Raw genomic sequence first — 22,000 nt, forward strand, 5'->3', positions numbered from 1 at the left:
TTTGTTTTATACGTGTAAGTGAGCAGGCAGAGCACGGAGTCATTCAAAGAGTTTAGTTTTGCACATTGTTGCAATAGAAATTGACGTATTTTAAGGAAATAAAAAGATTTGATCTTTATTTAATTCAAATATGAATGTTGTATTTTGATTACACACTTTTTTATTGTTATGCAGGATTTGCACTCAACATTTTGTGCTTATTGCCTCACCTGATTCAACATTTTGATAACCCAACACAGTTCTGCAAAGAAACAGCTGACCGAATAGCAAAGGTTTGTAAACTTGTACTGAAAAAAGATTCCTGAATATTTTCAATCCTTGTCTACCCTTCTTTCGTAATAAAAAATGGTAATCTTTGAATTTGTTTTGAAGATCAGTTTCAAATTGATGCGTGTAAAGGTACAGTGCTGGTTTCTAAAATGCCACCTCTTGTTGATCTTAGATGAAACTGACTTGTTACTTAAATTGATCCTAAGTAAGTGATGATCATTTTGTTGAAGTTCATGTTACAGATGTAATTTTTATGGGTTTTTGCCATTTGTATCATTTACTTGATGGTTAATTGATCTCCATTTCTATAAAATTAAACGAATCAAGAAAAGTCTTAAGATTTTGTTGGCTAATGAAAACAAATTCTAATGTATACTTCTAACCACAGATTGCTCACCTTTAGAATATTCACCAGGCGCCAGTGGATCCGGAAACTTTCATAGCATGCTTCTGCTTGACACTATGTGGCGATGCGAGACTCCACGTTGACCACCTTCTACCCCAGAAGCGATGGAGTGAAGCAATGTAGAAGTGCCACCCCTACATGGCATTGTCTGTTTTGTTCCTTTCCTTTCTTTCTGCTTCTCTGAATGCAAAGCCAGAAATCCATTCCATCTTTCATCGTTTATTGACCATTCCAGATCGATATGCAGTGTGCCAGGGATTGCTGCCCCCACCTAAAAATACAGGGTTCAAACCATGCCGCAATTGCAAGAAACCGATGTAAATGACAGACCTGAATGAAATATATGCCTTTCGTGTTTAGGTTTAAAGCACTACTCCAAGTTGTGTGAGGAATAGGACCTCATGCATCCGACAATGATCTGGGACTGTGAAACTAAACTTTGTGTTAATGAAGATATGGTAAAATCACAGACCCAGCATAAGTCTCGCTACACATAGCTCGGGCCCATTTCAGCCAATCCCGCAACAACTGTCTTTGAGATCAAAGTCCTCCAGTAAGTTGGCATACAAATCGAAATAGGGGTGGATGTTACTCCTGCTATTTCTACTGTTGAAGAAGAATGGAGGCCGCCAATTTGAGGTCTACATTTATGCAGCTTTGCTGCTAAATATAAAGGGCCAACAAGAAACTTTAAATAGAGGAACGGTAGATCTTATCATACACTCAGTTGCAGTCAGCGGGACCCTAACAGATTTATGCCAATTAACCCTAAAGACATAGACATCTCTATAGATATTAGGGATCCGGATGATTCTGGGTACTGACAACTGAGGAAGCTCCTGATATAAAAGAACGTCATCCACATAGAGATGTAAACGGTCTTCAATACGGTCTCCCCAATCCATACCCCATATTTCAGCACCTTTCCTGATAAAGGTAACAGTTTGTTCCATTGCTAGGGCGAATAGGAGTGGAGAGAGCAGGCATCCCTGCCTTGTCCCTCTTTCTGTCTGAAAAGGCATCAACAAGACCCAATTCACCCAAAACCATCTCAAGGGTGAGGAGTAGAGCTGATTAATATATGCAGTAAATCTAGGGCTAATTTGTTTTCTTCTGTACTTGATTTAAAAAGGACTACTGTACGTAGTTAAATGCCTTCTGAAAACCAAAAGCAACCAAAAGTGCAGGTTTTGAAAGCTTCACAGAAGCAAGGGCGACATGAAAGCACCTCGGGCATTGTATAGATCCCTGTGTATTTAAACTAAACAAACGCCAATACTGTTTCTTATGTTTATAGTCCAATCTATACAGCCATATTGAAGAACAAAACAACATATGCTAAAGACTGCTTGTTCTGTCTGAATTAATCTCGTTTTTTATTTCTTATTTCTCAAAAAAGATTTTTAAATTTTTGCACAATATTTACATTTTTAAGATTACAATATCACATAAAGCATACATCTGTGTCAATGTCAATATACCCCCTCAACAAACGCAGTCACTCACATTCCACTTTCATCCTGCGGAACCAACAGCTTCCTCCGGAAGGAGATGTTCAAGATGTTGACACTGGCTCAGGTCTTAGCTGCTGTGGACCCGGGAGACTGGATGGTAGCATTGGACTTGCAGGACGCTTATTTTCATATCCCTGTCCTGCCGGCCCACCGGCGTTACCTGCGGTTCATGGTAGGCCACGAGCACTTTCAGTTTACTGTGCTCCACTCCGGCCTTACCAGCACCCCACGGGTGATCACGAAAGTGATGCGGTGGTCGCAGCTCATCTGCGCAGGTTAGGGGTTTCAGTCTTCCCCTACCTCGACGACTGGTTGTTGAAGGCGGGCTCGCCCCAGACAGTCGTCAGCCACCTCCAGACTACAGCCGACCTCCTGCACCTGCTGGGGTTCTCCATCAATGTGCCGAAGTCACACCTGTGTGCCTCTCATAAGCTCCTCTTGATCGGAGCATTTCTAGACTCGGCGCAGTTTCGGGTTTATCCTCCCGAACAGCAGGTTCTGGATATTCAGGCTCTGATTCCGATCTTTCAGCCGTTATCTGGAGTCTCGGTCAGGTTGACGCTGCGGCTTCTGGGGCTGATGGCCTCCTGTATCCTTCTGGTGCATCACGCCAGGTGGCGGATGTGGGCTCTGCAGTGGGACCTGAAGTTTCAGTGGGCCCAGCATCAGGGCAACTTGTCCGACCATGTCTTGATCTCGGAGGGCGCTGCAAGACAGTTGCAGTGGTGGCTCACGGACCGCTATTGGGTCAGCGGCAGATCCCTCTCCCTACCCCAACCGGAGCACGTAGTTGTGACGGACGCGTCCCTCCAGGGTGGGGGGGGCCACATGGGAGAGGTGGAGATCAGAGGCCTCTTGTCTCCGGCGGAGTCCCGGCTCCACATCAACCTTCTGGAGCTGCGGGCGATCCGGCTTGCACTGAAGGCATTTCTCCCCTCTGTCCGGGGGAGTGTAGTGCAGTTGTTCATGGCAAAACCACCGCCATGTGGTACTGCAACATTCAGGGCTGGGTGGGGTCGAGGACCCTATGCCAGGAGGCTCTGCGCCTCTGGCAGTGGCTGGAACATCAGGGCATGACCCTGGTGGTTCAACACCTGGCAGGTTCCCTAAACGCCAGGGCGGACAAACTCAGCCGTCGGTGCATGATGGATCACGAATGGCGTTTGAACTCAGACGTGGCGCAAGGCCTCTTTCAGCAGTGGGGAGAGCCTTGGTTAGATCTATTCGCCACAGAAAAGAATGCGTAATGTCATCATTTCGACGCATTGGAATTTCCAAGGCTGCACTCGCTCGGAGACGCTTTTCGTCGCGAGTGGAGCTGCGGTCTGTTGTACGCCTCTCTGTCTATACAACTTCTGCCCAGAGTGCTGAGGAAGATCAGACGCGACCGGGCCCAAGTTATCCTTGTGGCTCCGGACTGGGCACGTAGATCCCTAGCTACTCAGCATGTCAGTCGATCCCCCGATTCATCTCTCTTCAGGAGGACCTTCTGTCGCAGCAGCAGGGGACGGTCCTCCACCCGAACCTGTCCAGTCTCCACCTCCATGCTTGGAGATTGAGCGGCGACAGTTGAGGCCATTTGACTTGCCTCCTGAAGTTTGTAATGTGATTCTGGCAGCCAGGCGTCCCTGCACAGTCGGTATACGCCTGCAGGTGGAACAGATTTGTGGCATGGTGCACAGCAAAAGCTGTGGATCCACTCTCTGCCCCTTTCTGAGGTTCTCCTCTTCCTTCTATCTCTTGCCCAGCAGGGATCTGCCCACTATCAAGGGCTACCTAGCTGCCCTTTCCGCCTTCTTAAGGCTACCTGATCAGCCTTCTTTGTTCAAGTCCCCGATTGTAAATAGGTTCTTGAAGGGCATCACTCATATTTCCCCCCCCCCCCTTTTCCTTTCGTGATGCCCCAGTGGGACTTGAACCTGGTTCTGACTTACCTGATGTGAGCTCCTTTTGAGCCGCTTCATAACTGTCCTCTCCGTCTTTTTACGCTTAAGACTGCTTTCCTGGTTGCCATCACCTCTGCTAGGAGAGTGAGTGAGCTCCAGGCTCTTTCCTCCAAGCCTCCTTTCCTTTCTGTCCATCCGGACATGGTTGTGTTACGGAAAAGACCCTCTTTCCTTCCCAAGGTAGTCACAGCATTCCACATCGGGCAGTCCATCACCTTGCCCACCTTCTTTCCGCCTCCGCATCCCTCTAAAGAGGAAGAGCAGCTCCACCGTCTGGACCCAAAACGTGCACTCTCATACTATCTGGATCGCACACGCCAGTCCCAGGTGGACGATCAACTCTTTGTTGGTTACGTGGGCGCTAAGAAGGGACGGGCGGTGCACAAACGGACCATCTCTCGGTGGGTCTTGTTGTGCATCAAGGCATGCTACTCTTTGGCTAAGAAGGAGCCTCCTGTTGGGCTGAGAGCCCATTCCACTCGGGGCACGGTGGCTACTACTGCCCTTGCAGGACATCTGTCAGGCAGCTACGTGGGCCTCCCTGCACACGTTGGCAAGACACTACTGCCTGGACAGCCAAGTCCGGAGGGATGGCTTCTTTGGCCGTTCCGTCCTCCAGGACTTTCTGGAGTGACTATTGGTTCGCAGACCCACCACCGGGGTTGGTATTGCTGGGGTATCTATTCTAAGGTAAGGAATGTATCACTAACGTGTCTCTTTCAGATGCACAAGTTACTTACCTTCGGTAACGATATATCTGTAAGAGACAGTAGTTAGTATTAGATTCCTTACCGCCCCACCCATCCTCCCCGTTCTGCTAACCGATATCTAGGGTTAAGGTCACCCCCTTTCAGGGCCCTAGTTTCATGGCACCAGTGTTTGTTTTTATCATGGCTCTGCGTTTCTGGCGCAGAAAAGCTTTGTATAAGAACTGACGTCCGCGCGTGAGGGCGGCGTCTAAGTACTCCGGCGACGTCAACCCGGCGCCAAAGACGACGGGCACGGAGCCACAGACGACGCCTACCGACCCGCAAGGGTACTGCTACGCAAAAGTTTCCGGATCCAGTCTGACGCCTGGGGATATTCTAAGGTAAGGAATCTAATACTAACTACTGTCTCTTACAGAAATATCGGTTTGAGGCATGTGGGCTGCTGAATTCATATCTGTGCATAGATCGCCGTCTAGTGTTGGGTCCGAATGATTGCACATTGATGTCCTGGAAGAGTCTTCGAAGTATCACGAGATAGGTGGCTCTTCCTCCGGACTACAGTGCGCATGGGCATCCTCTCCATCTTCAGATTGTTTTTTCCGTTATTGGGTTCAGATGTACTTTCGTAACTCTGAGTTCGGAATCGATTAAAATTTTCCAAAGGCCTTCGGGGTCGTCAGTATTGTTATTCGATCGGTACCGACAACTTTAATCCTGTTGTTTTCTACTCGGGACGTCGAATCGGGCTGTGCGGCATTTTCGACACCAAAGGACCGGTCGTCGATGGAACGAAGTCCATTCAAGAGATGCCCCAACTGTAAGTCTAAATACCCACACATGGATAAACACCCGGTGTGTAACAAGTGTTTATCTCCAGAACACAATGAAGCCGACTGCTTAGCTTGTGCTCAATTTCGATTGAAAAAGACACTTCGGGTTCGACAAGCAGCGAGGCAGACGATGCAGAAGGCAGCGCCTGAGCCGGAGAATATCTTTGAAGACGACGAAGAGGTCGTCGAAGCTGAAGACTCAGATCAGCAGTCGGAGCAGGGGTCAGAACATGACTCCAACTACTACATCGAAGAAGACATCATCGAGGTAGTGGACGACGATCCAGGCATCGGAGCCGTCGAGGATGACTCCGGCGAGGACACTGGGCCAACCGTGAGTACGGAGCCCAATACATTCACCGATACGCTTCCTGAGGCTCAGGTCGAGGCATCGCCGGAAGGCCTTAGCCAAGATCAAAACATCGATTCCATAGCCCCGCATTTAAGCCCGCCATCGGTGCGACATTACCAGACTTTGGGAAAATCGAAACCAAAAGTAATGGAAGCAAAACAGAAACCGAAACGGATAGACTTTACAGTCTTTGGACCGACCAAGCAGAAAAAGGTCGTCTTGCAATCACAGCAATACAGAGGCGGCTCCTTTCGTCGCTCTGGCAACGGAGGAGCTGCAAGAGGAGGCTCAACACAACAAACCTGTTACAACAAAAGCAACACGCAAAACACCTACAACAAAAACAGTAGAGGCGGATACCGTGGCAATAACTCCAAGGGTAGAGGACGAGGAAATAACAATACCAGATCCTCTACCAATACCAAACAGTGACTTCTTCTCACGACCCCCAGACCATGCAACACCGGTCAGGGGAAGATTACAGTAGTTCGTGCCAGTCTGGGAAAACATAACTACAGACAGGTATATGAGGCAAATTATACAGCAGGGCCATTGCCTAGAATTAATCTCCACACCACCCAACATACCCCCAAGACACCGTCCTATGTCCGCAGAACACCTACACTTATTGCAGCAAGAAGTCATCAGCATGCTATAAAAAGGGGCCATAGAGCTAGTACCCTTAGAACACTAGGGTACAGGGGTGTACTCTCTGTACTTCTTAATCCCCAAAAAGGACGGGTCTCTCAGGCCAATCTTGGACCTCAGGCCCCTAAACCAATACATCTTATCAGAGCATTTCCACATGATTACTCTACAGTAGGTATTATCACTGTTGCGTCAAGGAGACTTCCTCGCAACACATGACCTCAAAGACATACATTTCCATATACCAATACACCCGGCACACAGGAAATATCTCAGGTTTACAATACAAAATCAGCACTACCAATTCAAAGTCCTTCCTTTTGGGGTAACAACAGCCCCAAGGGTGTTCACCAAGTGCCTAGCGACAGTGGCTGCACATCTCAGAAGACAGCATATCCTGTCTATCCATATCTGGGCGACTGGCTGACCCAAGCACAGTCAGCCCAGCAATGTGCCAACCACATGTCACACACTATTCACCTCCTGCACAGTCTAGGTTTCTCGCTGAACTACAAGTCCCACCTTCAGACTTCCCACGTACAGCAGTACCTGGGAGCGACAATAGACACTCTGGCAGCAAAAACGCAGCCACATTCTGCCAGAATAAACAGCATTCAAACGCTCATCCAAAAGTTCAGGCCCCAACACTCACTCCCAGCCAGAGTGTTTATGCAACTGATAGGCATGATGGCCTCATGCATTATCATAGTCCCTCATGCAAGACTTCACATGCGTCTGTGGCAAGAGTGCCTAGCACGGCAGTGGAACCAGGCTCAGGGACAATTAAACGACCTAGTGTTGGTGACCAGTCGTGCATACAACTCTCTGCATTGGTGGAATGCACAAAACCTTTGTAAGGGACGACTGTTCCAAGAGCATGTACCACAAATAGTGCTGACAACGCACGCATCCCTGATAGGGTGGGGAGCCCATGTCCTCGACCACACAGTGCAGGGCCTATGGACCACGCAGCAAAAGAAAATGCACATCAACCTGCTAGAGCTGATGGCAATTTTTATGGCAATCAAAGCTTTCAAAGTACATCTGTGCAACAAATCCGTGTTGATCCGGACGGACAACATGACTGCAATGTACTACCTACAGAAACAGAGAGGAACACACACTCCACAGCTGTCACCTCTGGCTCAGAAAGTGTGGAAGTGGGCCTTCCAGAGAAACATTTTTCTCATGGCGGAACACCTCCCAGGCAAGAACAATCAAATAGCGGATCTGCTCAGCAGACACAGCCAGCAGATGCACGAGTGGGAGATTCATCCCATAGTGCTACAACCATACTTCCAACAGTGGGGACATCCAGAGATAGACCTGTTCGCCACAAAAGACAACGCAAAATGCCAGTACTTCGCCGCGAGGTTCCTACACCCGCAGTCTCAGGGCAATCCATTATGGATGAACTGGTCAGGCAAATTTGCCTACGCTTTTCCACCAGCACCGTTGATACCGCTGGTGGCACGCAAACTGCGCCAGCATTCAATGACGCTAATCCTGGTTGCTCCAACATGGGCGAGGCAACAATGGTACACCACATTTCTAGAACTTTCCGTGGTGCCTCATCAAAGACTACGACTAACACCCAGTCTCTTAACGCAGAGCCATGGAGACATTCAGCACCTAGATCCGCAGTAGCTGAACCTTGCAATCTGGCTCCTGAAGTCCTAGAGTTTGACTACCTAAACTTACGTCCTGACTGCATGAATATTATCAAGGAGGCAAGGAAACCTACAACAAGAGCATGCTATGCGGCAAAGTGGAAACGTTTTGTCCTTTATTGTAACAACGACATCAACCCACTAGACGCGTCCATTCAAAATATCATATGCTATCTTTTACACCTACACCGCTGCAATCTAGCCTATACATCCATATGGATACACTTAGCTGCCATAGCAGCTTACCTTCAAAACAGGCAGCACCTTTCGCTATTCAGAGTGCCTGCAATTAAAGCGTTCATGTAGGGGCTCAAACGAGTGATCCCCCCCAAGACACCCACCTTCACCTGTCTGGAACCTAAACGTTGTTTTAACCAGACTAATGGGACCACCTTTTAAGCCTTTATACTCGTGTGAAATACAATTTTTAACATGGAAGGTGGTTTTTCTCGTAGCTATTACTTCCCTTAGAAGAGTTAGCGAGCTGCAAGCCCTAACTATTCAAGAGACCTTCATTCAAATTCACACAAATAGGGTCGTGCTTAGGACAAACCCTAAATTCATATCCAAAGTGGTATCCCACTTCCACATCAATCAAACAATAGAACTGCCAGTGTTCTTCCCAAATCCACAGTCAGTACCTGAAAGGGCCCTACACACACTAGATGTTGAGCTCTCCTATATTACATAGACAGGACGAAAGATTTCAGGAAGACTAAACAGTTGTTTGTTGCCTTTTCACCACAACACAAAGGCAACCCCATTTCTAAATCTGGGTTAGCCAGATGGATAGTTAAGTGCAGTCAAATATGTTACCTTAAAGCAAAATGCACCTTAACAGTTCCCCCAAGAGCGCATTCCACATGCAAAATGGGGGCATCCATGGCTTTCCTAGGAAACATTCCTCTTGAGGAGATATGTAGAGCAGCCACATGGACTACCATACATACATTTACCAAACACTACTGCGTAGATGTACACTCCAAGCAGCTGTAGGACAGGCTGTTCTCAAAACTCTTTTTCAGACTGCTGCAGCTGGCACAGGCAACCACCGCTAGGGGAAGAGACTGCTATACATTCTATGCACAGAGGTGAGGATTATCCCACCCTGCGAGAAAATCTTGACTGTGCCCCCCCCTCCCACGCTACCAGTAAGTAGTTCTTATTCTACGTGTTTCTACTGATGCACAAGTTACTTACCTTTGGTAAGGAATATGCTACTTACCAGTAAGCATCTGTTCTTGGCATTTAGGGCTGCTGACATTCATATCGCCCACCCTCCTCCCCGGTGCCTGTCGCAGCTGTAGCAATCACTTTCACTTTTTAGCATGGTCATCACTTAATGTATCATACTCCATCTCTGCCACAATGGCGAAAAACAATCTGAAGATGGAGAGGATGCCCATGCGCACTGTAGTCCGGAGGAGGAGCCACCTATCTCGTGCTACTTCGAAGACTCTTCCAGCACAACAATGTGCAATCATCCGGACCCAACACTAGGCGGCGATCTATGCACAGATATGAATGTCAGCAGCCCTACATGAAATCTTTTATACCATGTTAGGACCGGAGGCTAGGATTATGCCAGTTCAAAGTTTGCTCACTACCAAGTGAGCCACATCCACCTCTGCTTAAAATAGAACCTCTTAAATGTGTAATCCGAAGACCAGTGTGCTGCATTAATTATGTCCTCCAAACGGGCACCTAGGTTGAATGCCTTTGAGGCTATTGCTCCTCTCGCTGAATGCGCTCCAAATGCCCCAACTTTAATTACAGCCTCCTGCATGACTCAACATGCCAAGTAGGCGATCATGGGTGAAGTACCAGCTTTATATGGCTTACTCAATGCAATGTGGAATTAACTAGTCTGTTTACTTATTGTAATGCAGACCCCTTCCGGTGAAAATATTCTACCTGTATTATCAAGGGACCTTACGTCTGAAACTATTGCATGACACCAAACACAACAACATGGCCAATTTGACAGGGAGCCCCTTTTGAGACAAGAATCTATTGAGTTGCCATGAGAAGAGTAAGTTAAGAACATGCTCAACATCTCAAAGAGCCAAATAGCGAGTCTCCTGTGGCAGGAAGCGGCAAATACCGTGCAGCAATTTGAGCACAAAGGAATGTATTTATTAATTATTTGTTTATTTAATGCATTTTTATAAAGCGCTGACTTTACCCGACTGTGTCAGAGCACTGTCCAATAGAACCAGTTACGTTACATGAGAGAAATGTTACAGAATAGAACGTTTCAAAAATAGCAGGACATCTTATCAAACACAGCAAGCAAGAAGAGGTAGGGAAAAACATGAATGCACCTTTACTAGGGACCCTTCAATCAGAGCCTGTCCGGCAAATATAGTAGAACAAAAAGAATTAATGGAACGGTAGGCCAGGCCTTCAGAAGCCAAGTCGAGCAAAAAATGTAACATCTGCCACCATGGGATCCACACCCCATTGCAGACACCATCTCATCCATCTAACCCAGGCCGACCTCTACTACTTAACCGTGTTGTCTGCCCTAACCTTGGATAGGAAGATCTTAGCCTGTCTTGAAAGTCTTAGGATTTTTCAGCATTCCTTGCAATCCTCCATACAATCAGACGCAAGGAGCCCGCCATCACCAACTGGGGCGGAGATTCAGGAGAAGAAATTTAAATATGGGGAGAAGGATTGGAAAATGTAAGAAAGTTCCATCAGAACTTGAGACCAAACTTGGGACCTCTAAAAGGGCGTTATAAGGACCAGCTGTCTCCGTACTTGGGCCAAAACCCTTGTAATCATGGAGAATGGGGGGGGGGACGCATAATCTCTCTACTGAGTCTAATCTAGAAGCAATGCATCTGTCGCAACCGCCTTTGGGTCCAGTCTCCAGCTGAAAAACTAATGGGCCAGACGCAAGGCAAACGCACTGAGACAGAACCTCCCCCTCACATCCCCCCCGTCTTAGATCATTGCGAAGACCTCAGATCCAACTTCCACAGACTTGAATCTTTGAGGTGGCGAGAGTGTTAGTCTGCCACCTGATCCGCTTGACCGGGTAGATACTCGACTGGGACTGATACGTGATGGTCCAGACAGTGCCAAAACATTTTCACCAAGTAGGACAGGACTGTAGATTTTGTCTTCCGTAGATGGTTGATATAACGCACTGCTGATACGTTGTCCATCTTGAGGAGATTGCCAGATTGGATTTTGTCCATTGTCCAACATTGGACTGCAAAGGAGCTAGTGAGGAGCTCCAAACAATTGATGTGTAACCTCTGTTCTTGTTCTGACCAGCTTCCTACTTTTGAGAGTTCCACACACCGCATGCCCCAGCCTAATCCTCTGGCATCAGACTCAATGATGAGATCTGGGTTGGAACTGAAGTTCTCTCTTGTTCCAGAATTCCATATGGGAATGCCACCACTGTAGTATCTCCCTTGCCTCATCTGACAAGGGCACTGACTGAGAGTAACTGAGCCCCTTCCTCAAGTGGTGTTCTTTGAGGTGTTGCAACGTTCGGTAGTGAAGGGGCCCGGGAAGATCGTCTGGATGGGTATCGAAAGTAAACCCACCAGGCGGGTAATTTTTCAAAGGGATGTGTGTTGCAGAGAGAGTGACTTACGCAACCCATGCCGGATCTTTCCACCTTCCGGGACGGAAGACTCAGGGTGGCCGCTGTGGAGTCGATCACAAGCTTTTGGAAAGTCCTCTGAGAGGGGTTGAAGAGAGGCCTTTGATCATGGATTACAAGCCCCAAACCATCCAGGAGATTCACTGTTGTCTAGATTAAAGAGACAGTTTCTTTACCCATGGACCCAGGAGGATCTGTCATCTAAGTAGATGACGATTCTTGTACCCGGTGCTTGCATATGTTCCACCACTGGGCTCAGGACAGCCCGAACAGGAGAGTGGTGAATTCGAACGTCTCGTGACGGCACATGAACTGGAGAAACCGCCAATGGGGAGAAAAATTCAGGATGGTCACATAAGCGTCTTTTAGGTCCAGACGCACCATCCAATGGAAAGGTTGTAGAACGTCCCAAAGGAGATGAATACCTGCCATCTTGAAGTGGCAATACACCAGTTATTTGTTTAACTTTCTGACGTTGATTACTGATCGCTGAATACCGTCTTGCGTGACGACCAAGAACAGATTGCTGATGAAACCATTGGGGTGAGATGCGTCCATTGTGATTTATGCCCAAGTGTTGAAAAAATTCACCAGCCAACTCCCTACTTTTAGGTAAAAGGAAAGGCGAACACTCACCGCTGTTGGAGGAGTGGGAGGCCTGTCCTATGGAACTGCTGACCTCTGGTAGGGTGAAATGTCACAAAACAAGATTGGTCCTGCCACTGGCCGCATTTGGATCCTTATCCCAAGGAGGGAAGTTGAGAGGAGAAACGGCTGGCCAAGCGGCCCCTGCGACGATTGGCCCTTTGAAGACCCCGAGGATTGAAGATACTCTTGATGGAAGTTTGGGCCATATCTAGGGATGAGAACTTCGCCACAACTTCCTCAACTCTTTATTGTAGGGGTCGCTGAAGAGACCAACCTGAACCATTCTCCCCGCCTCAGAAGACACAAGGTCTCCCAACTTATTCTTTTTTTTAAATTGATTTTTATTGTCATTTTCAAAACAAAAACAACATAAGAAAAACAGACATCGCAGTGCTGTACTGTTATGGTTAGATACAACATATCCAAGGTACACATTCTCTCGCCCGTGTTGGGGGTCTACAAGATGCAGTCACCATTATTAAACACCAATAGATAAATGTCCACTGTGAGGCACTTCGGTACCGCCCACCCAAATCCAAGCCACCCAATAATATTCTAAAAGGCGCCCCAACAGGAACACAGAGCATGATGTCAATGCATTATACATCCTTATCTCCAGTACTCAACCAGGTTACAAACGGTTCCCAGATATCTTTGGGTCAGGATTTGGTTGGTTGGAGTTCCCAGTAGTTGGTAAGTTGCGTACTGCAGTAGGTGACTTGTGTGACCCAGTCTTTAGATAGCGGTGGTCTTGCTGTCCCCCATGCAGTGCTGTCTGCCGTTTGGCCATCAGTAGTAACATTGCAGGTAATTTACACGATTTAGGGGGCTCTGTCTCCAGCACTCCAAGCAAGGATGTCTGGGGTGTGAGGGGGATGTCTAAGCCAGTTATATTCTTAATGTGTTGGTATACTTCAAGACAGAAATTGGCTATGGGCCTACAACTCCAGGCTAGGTGTATAAAAGATGCAAGCGGAGAGCCACAATTCCAGCAACAGTCATCCTCTCTTAGTCCCATTTTATGCAATTGTATAGGAGTACGATAGAGACGATGTAAATATTTGAAGTGTATGAGCCGGAGGCTGTAATTGGGCTATAGTAGCTCAAGCTGTTGACAGCTCAACCTCCATTGTGCATCTGTAAGGGGCTCTATGTGGGGGGGGGGGTATTATTGGGGAGGTCTGTTGAGTGTGTCTATAAATACGAGATATACGTTTCCGTCCCAAATCCACCGCCAGCAGGTTTTCGAGCTCCATCAGCGGGGGGCGATGAATGTAGCGAATCTGCTTCTACAGGATGCACGAATTGGTAGTATAGCAGCCTTTTGAGTGCAGATGGCTCTGCTGGGAGCACATGTGGGCAAGAGTGAGGAACGTGTCATTTGGAAAGAGATCACCGCCCTCTGCTAATTTATGGGAGTTTGTGCGTGCCTGTGCCTTCTTTTCCACCAAAGGGGGAAACAGGGGGTTGTTAAGGAGCGGTATAGATGAGGAGTATAGCATCTCTAAGTGTGCCCTTTTACAAATACCATCCCATGCCCATCTCATGGCTTGTACCTTGTCTATCTCCCCACGCAGGTGCTTATAAGGCTGATATAGCGCCGTCGATAGTGGTAGTGGAGCAGCGCGGTCTATTTCAATAGCCACATGTGGCTGATATGGTGTGGGGTGGGCCCAAAAATTGCGCACCACACCGAGTCAAATGCCTTTTGAGGCATCCAGGAGTGCTGCAGCCGTAAGCAGGGTCGGCACTAGGTAGTGCATCTTGTGTGAGGTTGCTCTGCCAGGAACAAATCCCAATTGGTACGCAAGGCTATCATTGGGAGCAACGGTTGGAGTCTAGTAACCAAGAGCTTTGCATAGATCTTGGCGACCAAGATGATTGAGAGTGGACGGTAAGGTTCGCTACGCTGGGGTTCCTTATCTGGTATGAGGAGAGTGATAAAATCGCCTCTCTCATCGATTCAGGGAAAGTCCCATTCTGCAGTGCCTCCTGATATACCTCAAGAAGGTGGGGGGGGGCAATTTCCTCTGCAAATTCTTTGTAGAACTGCGCGTGAGGCCGTCCGCCCCTGGCGCTCTATCCGCCCTCATGCCTCCAATGACCTGCCGCACATCCTCAACCGTAAATGGTAGGTCTATATATTGCCGCTGTGCATTGTTAAACCACACAAGCCCTATGGAGTCAAAATATTCCTCCAGCACAGAGTCTATGGATGTTAAATGGGATATGTAGAGCTGTGAATAGAAATCCTGCATGGTATTTACAATGTCGGGGGTGAGAGTACAAGCTCATTGTTCGTGGTTGTTAGTGCAGTGATATATGCAGCCCCCCCCCACCCCCAGGTGGGTTCAGCAGGTTCGCAAGAGTCTTACCAGTCCTGTCTTCTTCGCCATATTTCCTCGCAGTCGCATATTTATGAAGGAATTTTACCTCCCTGTCCGCCTCTTCCTGGTATGCAGTCAGTTTACTCCAAATGTGCCCTAGTGTCTCAGCTGATGGCATCTTGTAGTATTGCCGTTCGAGCGCGTGGAGCTCTGATTCCAGTCTATCAAGAGAACTTCTAATGTGTCTAAGTACTCTGTTCTGCCCCGCTATGCAATGTCTTGGAACAAATACTTTAAAGACCTCCCATAAAGTCCCGACCGAGTCTACAGATCCTGTGTTTTTGTCAAAATATTCCTCGATATGTGGGCTCAGTTTTTCCTTGAATGCGGGGTCTCGCAGAGTGTTGGGTGGTAGTTACCATGTGAAGGGCTGTCTGTATGGTCCGGGTTTCAGAAGGGACAAAGTAACTGGAGAGTGATCAGAAAGCGTGCAGGCGTGGTGGGACACATCCGATACCCAAGAATGTAGGTCAGAGGAGGTGAGCCAAAAATCCAGGCGCGACCATGAATTATGTTGCTGTGTGATGCAAGTGCCTTCCCGGATATGAGGGTGTAGGCTCCTCCAGCCATCTACAAGCCCATAGTCCTCCGCCAGTTTTTAAGACTGCAGCTGTTTGTGGGTGGTGTGTGCATGAGGTTCCTACCTGGTCATCATCCAGGGACATGACCGTGTTAGTCACCTCCCCATAGCAATGCAGCGTCCCCTAATGTTTGTATGGAGTGCCATAATTGTTGGAAAAAGATAGGGTCATCTACGTTTGGCCCATATACATTAGCGATTAGGACCCTTTTGTGAAATAGTATCCCCAGTGCTAGACCATATCGCCCCTCTGTGTCACTTATTACCTTCAGGCTTCTCCAAGGAGTGCCTCTTTTAATTAACGTGGCGAGCCCTCGTGAGTTGGTGGAGTAACATGTGGTGAACACTTCGCTCCATCTGTTTGTCCTTAGCGTAACACAGGCTGTATCTATAAGGTGAATCTCCTGGAGGAGGCATATCGCCGCCGAGTGTCTCATGAGGTGGGAGTGTACCAATCGCATCTTTCTGTGGTCATTTAGACCTCGTATGTTCCAAGTGAGACATGTTAAACTAGACACAGAAATGGGAAATAACGCCTGCCTCCTAGTGTGGCCTGTTCCGTCAAATGACAAACTCCTGGTGGTGTGATAGTTAGTGCCTCCCGACGCGTAATAGGGTCTGGTAGATAATGTGTGATATGTCTGGTTCTAGTGGTGTTTAAAAAGAAATATGAAGCACATTGCGATGAACAACAAAGAATTGAAAACAGTCCCCTGCCTCCCCCCACCCACTCCAACCCCCCAATCAGATTGAGTCTCAGAACTAGCCTCCCCATGATTCAAACAATCAGAAAATGAGCAAACGAGGGAATCATCCCAAGGGGGCGCGAGGTTGCCGTCATACTGCCCCGTCGAAAACGTAACAGGGTGGCCAAGCATCATGAACCACCAGCTATGTGCAATCCCTCCCACAACATACAACATGTGATAGATAGTAATGTCCTTTGCCACCCAACTGGATCTTAGGCCATTACATCTCTTTATGTATCTCTACATCAGGACAAGTACATTAGTCATTGTCACTTAGCTGGTTCTCTGATTGGCTGTCTCTGTCACGCTCCTTCTCTCTGTGCTGCTGTGCTGCTTGTTTAGCAAATTTTCCTTGCTGCACTGGCTTCCATGAAAAAAGAGGGCTTGCCATTGGCCTGGACGCGAAGTTTAGCGGGGTAGAGCGGGGCATATTTTATTCCTGAATCTTGCCGGTATGAACTCCCTTCTCACAGCCTGAACCACCTGTGGAAAGTCTGGATATATAGAAATAGCATTATTTTGGTAGATTAGCTCACCCTTTTTCTGGCCATACGGAGGTCCGTGTCCCTGTCCCTATAGTGAAGCAGACGGACCAGTATTGGCTTTCAGGGAGGAGGGGGTTTTGACGGCCGGGGCCCCAATGTGCGGTGGGCCCGCTCCACCAAAAACATAGCTGAAAGTTCAGTTCCAAATAGTTCCTGAAGGAGACCCTCCATATACTTCTCCATATTGGGTATATTTGTAGACTCCGGCACTCCCGTTATGCAAACGTTGTTCCTTCTTTAGCGTGCCTCGAGATCCTCGTTCCGTGCCTTGATTACCTCCAGGAAATTGTCCATTCGCAGAAGATGGTCATTAGTCTCTACTTGGCGATCGTCTGTGTCTTAGACCCGTTTTTCCAGCTCGTTTAGGCTCGCTTCGTGTTTGTCCACTTTATGCGAAATTTGGTCCATACGGACCGCCAGTGAGTCGATTCTGGCATCTATTTCTTTGAGGCAACCCTTCACTTCGCGTAGTAGCGTTTTTATATCGTTGACCTGATCCTGCTTCAGCTGCATCTCCGGTGCCGCAGTTGCTTCTCCATCCTCCTGTCGGGTGGTGCTTTTATCGAAGGTGATCTTCGGCTGTTTATCACCCTTTCCCATTGTGTAACTTCGCTGTGGTAAAACCATCTGTGGTAGGTGGGTTGGTGATCTGCAGGCACAACAGGCAGTCGAGCTTCAGTAGCGTTTATGAGCGCCTCGTATTAATTACCGAACCAGTAATCGGTATGAGCCCTGATACTGATGCGGGAAGTCGGCCACGTCACTGTGCGTTCTAAGGCTGGTCACCAACACAAACTCCCCCTCAGCGGCCAGCATGTCCTCAGCCACGTGCGCCCAATACACACAACCTCCCCAGGGGCCTACACATGGCCCGCGGTGGGCCCAGTCCGTGGGGAGCTGCTATTGGATCTTCAATGGGTGCCGCCCCGAATGCCACCTCGAGTCAATCCGCCCCTGAAAACCTCCCAACGCTGGGGTGCAAATAAATGTGTGCCAGTGTCAAATTCTTTAACAACAGGGGTGGTGATGGACAGAGTTTCTGAATTAAGCAGAATACTCTCACCCAGTCAAGAGATCAGGGCTAGATCCAACACCGTTTTTTAGCTCACTGCACCATCCCAGCTCAGAACCTGGCTATATGCAAATTAGTCTGTTCCTGTCCCAGTGCATGATGGGAACAGGGCAAACCAAACTACCAAGCCAATTCTTACACTGGGAAGGAAACAAGCTTCCGAGGACCGGTTTCTGGCATTTCAGCCGTCGTCGGCCCAGCTTGCTTGAATCCTGATGGTGCAATGAGCAAGGGACTCACATCTGAGTTTACCCTTCCACGCTTATGGTGACCAAAATATTTAACAACAAGGGGAGGTGATGGACAGAGTTTCTGAATTAAGCAGAATACTCTCACTCAGTCAAGAGATCAGGGCTAGATCCAACACCGTTTTTTAGCTCACTGCACCATCCCAGCTCAGAACCTGGCTATATGCAAATTAGTCTGTTCCTGTCCCAGTGCATGATGGGAACAGGGCAAACCAAACTGCCAATTCTTACGCTGGGAAGGAAACAAGCTTCCGGGGACCGGTTTCTGGCATTTCAGCCGTCGTCGGCCCGGCTTGCTTGAATCCTGATTCTGTAATGAGCAAGGGACTCACATCTGAGTATACCCTTCCACGCTTATGGTGGACAAAATATTTAACAACAAGGGGTGGTGATGGACAGAGTTTCTGAATTAAGAAGAATACTCTCACCCAGTCAAGAGATCAGGGCTAGATCCAACACCGTTTTTTTTGCGATTCGAGAGATCAGTAACACATAACTCATATAAAGAAGTAAAGGACAGGGAACATAACTTCTGTGGCTGCTGAGCAGCAAAGAAAGAGAGCATGAACAGAAACAAAGGACTACATATGAACTTACCTATACATGATTGTTTGTCAATGCTGTTTTGTTCCCAACTAGTCATGGGAATGTTCGTTTTTTATCAAGCTGATGTGAAAATGGCTGCTGTTTGTCATTTATTATACAGCAAAGGGAGATTAAAGTATAATTCTCACCTCTGGTCCTGACATAGAATTAAGCTTTTGTGACCTGTTTTAATTGTAATAGCGAGTAGCCTTTGTTGTGATATGCAATCGCTGTGGCCCATTTTTTGCAGAGCTCCCTGATGAGCGACTGATGTTCCAGAGGTCTGAAACTCCATACCTAAATAATTGTATGAATTGGTACACATTACACATAATGCATCACAAAATTCAGAGGTGCAGCACAGGAGAACACATGATGCATAAACAACACATTCAGAGGTGTAAGAACAACAATTGTGCAAAAATCACATTAGTCACCACCTGTGACTGTAACCAGGCCAACTGGCCTAGTTGGGGCTAGGACGCCCTGTGTCCCAAAGTCAGGGGGGCCTAAACGTAGCAGCTGTCCACTAAGTGCTGGGCAGCTGTAGGGACAATGATGGGGCCAAAGTTGGAGCCTCGCAGGCTCTGAAGAAATGACTATCCCCTGGAGCCTCTCGGGGCTCTTAAACAACAAATATGGCCCCTTAGAGCTTTGTGGCTCTAACAACAAAAATGCCCGTCTCGTTGGAGTCCCACTCGGGGGACTCAGAATTACACCAATGCCCCCGGAGCCCTCTGGGGCTGGAATGATACTGCGGCCTTTGTAGCCCTGCGGGCTCGACAGAAATGCCCCGGAGCCTCTCAGGACTCATAGTGCTGTGGCGGAACGATGGAGCGGCCCTCTGCCATCCGGGGCCGCTCTAGAACCACTCAGTGGGGCATTATTGTTTTAGAGCCCTGAGAGGCTCCAGGGGCATGTGTGGAGTTTCTTTTGTGGTGGGCCTTGGATGTTGTTGCTGGGTGCGCGCGCAAACACAAACTACATAGCCCCCAGGATTAGCCTTGCTGCTCGCGTCACGTTACCTAGAGGGTGAGCAGGGGTTATCTTTGGCGTGTAACTCCCTTGTTGTGAAGCGGTTGGCCATTAAATCTCAGAGGGCAGGATTTTGGGGTTTTCAGATCCGGTTCGATGTCTGCAGTGAATATATTGAAAGGGATGGAGGCTAAAATGGAACCTTCTATCAGTTCTGTATGGGGACTCTTTTAGATAGGGTGTTGTCCTTATTAAGTTTAACTTGGATCCAGTTATTTCGATGAAGATCGATAATGGGATTTTATATTTTCGATAGAAGATTCCAATTGTCAATTTCTGCCATAATTTAGCCCTCTCAACACTTTTTTATAGCCAATAAATCACGCATGTAGAGCTCGTTTGATAACTGGCGTTTTGTCTGCCAGAAAGAAAAGTTTCATGATTTTGTTTAAGGTTTCTGCGTGTTTACAAAAAACAGTTTGGGTCCAGGGTAATATATTTGCTTGGTTGACTCAATTTTCTAGGTCTTGTAGAATCAGTAAGGCAAATAATGTGACATCCACGTCATGCAAGGCTATCAGTCAATAATTCTCCGGGTCATCCCTGCTTCCTTTTTTAGGTCGCGACTAGTTTTTTCCCACAGGGATAGATAGGCGAGAATTATAGTAAGCGCTTCAAAAACTCTACCAAACTTGCGGATCACGCAAAGTTCATGTGAGCGATGTGCGTGCACAAACCAACCACGTCACACCACCATTTGTCTGTGCCTCCATCAGACTTCAACGGATCCGCTCCCCCATGTCAGACTTCAAAGGAATGCGCTCCCGCTCCTCTCCCCGCCACAACAATGCCAAGAGCTTGTTGTTATTTGTTAACCCCTATGGATCACCATGATTACTTGTGGCATACAAACTTCTCCCATTATAAGCTCTGCATGCAAGTGTTTGTGTTTCCTTTCCCTTAATCAGCGCAACGCCTCTTCACGGCTGCCCGCTTCATCTTTCACACCAGACCACTTACATTTTTTATCGTATTTCCTGATTAGTGCCCACATAGGTACATGCGACAATGCGCTAGTCCTTCCATCTCAAACTTGGTTTTCCTTGCATTACAACCGAAATAAACACAAGAGACAACAGAGAAATTTCTATTTGCTCGAGCTGCCTCTGCTCTGATGCTCCACGACGTGCTGCCACTCTGCACCACACATTAACTGTGGTCACTGCACGGTGTCGGCAACAAAAGGCAGAACCACTCCTCCTATAAACGTAGCACGTCTGTGCTGCTTCTTCAACCATGGCCTGGCATTAATCAACATGCAAGCATTCCCATAATGTACAAAGTCACCTTTATTTAGTTTCAGCTACAGCCCCTCCCCCCTCCAGCCCCCCCCATAACAGATTTGCTTTCGGCATGAGGTGATGTTTTGGGTTTTGTTTTAGTCTAGCTTCCCCGCATTTGTTAGCCTGCATTATTCTTCACGCCTCACACTGCTGCACGCCACACACTGCTGCACGCCTCACACTGCTGCACGCCTCACACTGCTGCACGCCTCACACTGCTGCATGCCTCACACTGCTGCACGCCTCACACTGCTGCACACCTCACACTGCTGCACGCCTCACACTGCTGCACGCCTCACACTGCTGCACGCCTCACACTGCCGCACGCCTCACACTGCCGCACGCCACACACTGCTGCACGCCTCACACTGCTGCACGCCTCACACTGCTGCACGCCTCACACTGCTGCACGCCTCACACTGCCGCACGCCTCACACTGCCGCACGCCTCACACTGCCGCACGCCACACACTGCCGCACGCCTCATACTGCTGCACGCCACACACTGCTGCACGCCTCACACTGCTGCACGCCTCACACTGCTGCACGCCACACACTGCTGCACGCCACACACTGCTGCACGCCACACACTGCTGCACGCCACACACTGCTGCACGTCACACACTGCTGCACGTCACACACTGCTGCACGTCACACACTGCTGCACGTCACACACTGCTGCACGTCACACACTGCTGCACGTCACACACTGCTGCACGCCACAGGCCACACACACTGCTGCACGCCACAGGCCACACACTGCTGCACGCCACAGGCCACACACTGCTGCACGCCACACACTGCTGCACCCCTCATACTGCTGCACTCCTCACACTGCTGCAAACCTCACAGTGGTGCACGCCACACACTGCTGCACACCACACACTGCTGCACGCCA

General features: G+C 48.3%; 1 protein-coding gene across 11 annotated transcripts in view; it reads left to right on the plus strand.

Moving 5' to 3' along the window:
• The window catches only part of FRYL (FRY like transcription coactivator), a 2,483,143-nt gene that overhangs the window by 1,928,791 nt on the left and 532,352 nt on the right, over nt 1-22,000 (plus strand). For all 11 annotated transcript variants that reach the window (XM_086962669.1, XM_086962670.1, XM_086962671.1 and 8 more), the window contains one exon: nt 175-272. In XM_086962669.1, coding sequence (XP_086818795.1) covers nt 175-272 — 98 coding nt within the window. The remainder of the gene's footprint in view (nt 1-174; nt 273-22,000) is intronic.

This window comes from Lissotriton vulgaris, chromosome 3_1 (assembly GCF_964263255.1).
Source record: "Lissotriton vulgaris chromosome 3_1, aLisVul1.2, whole genome shotgun sequence".
NCBI lineage: Eukaryota > Metazoa > Chordata > Amphibia > Caudata > Salamandridae > Lissotriton > Lissotriton vulgaris.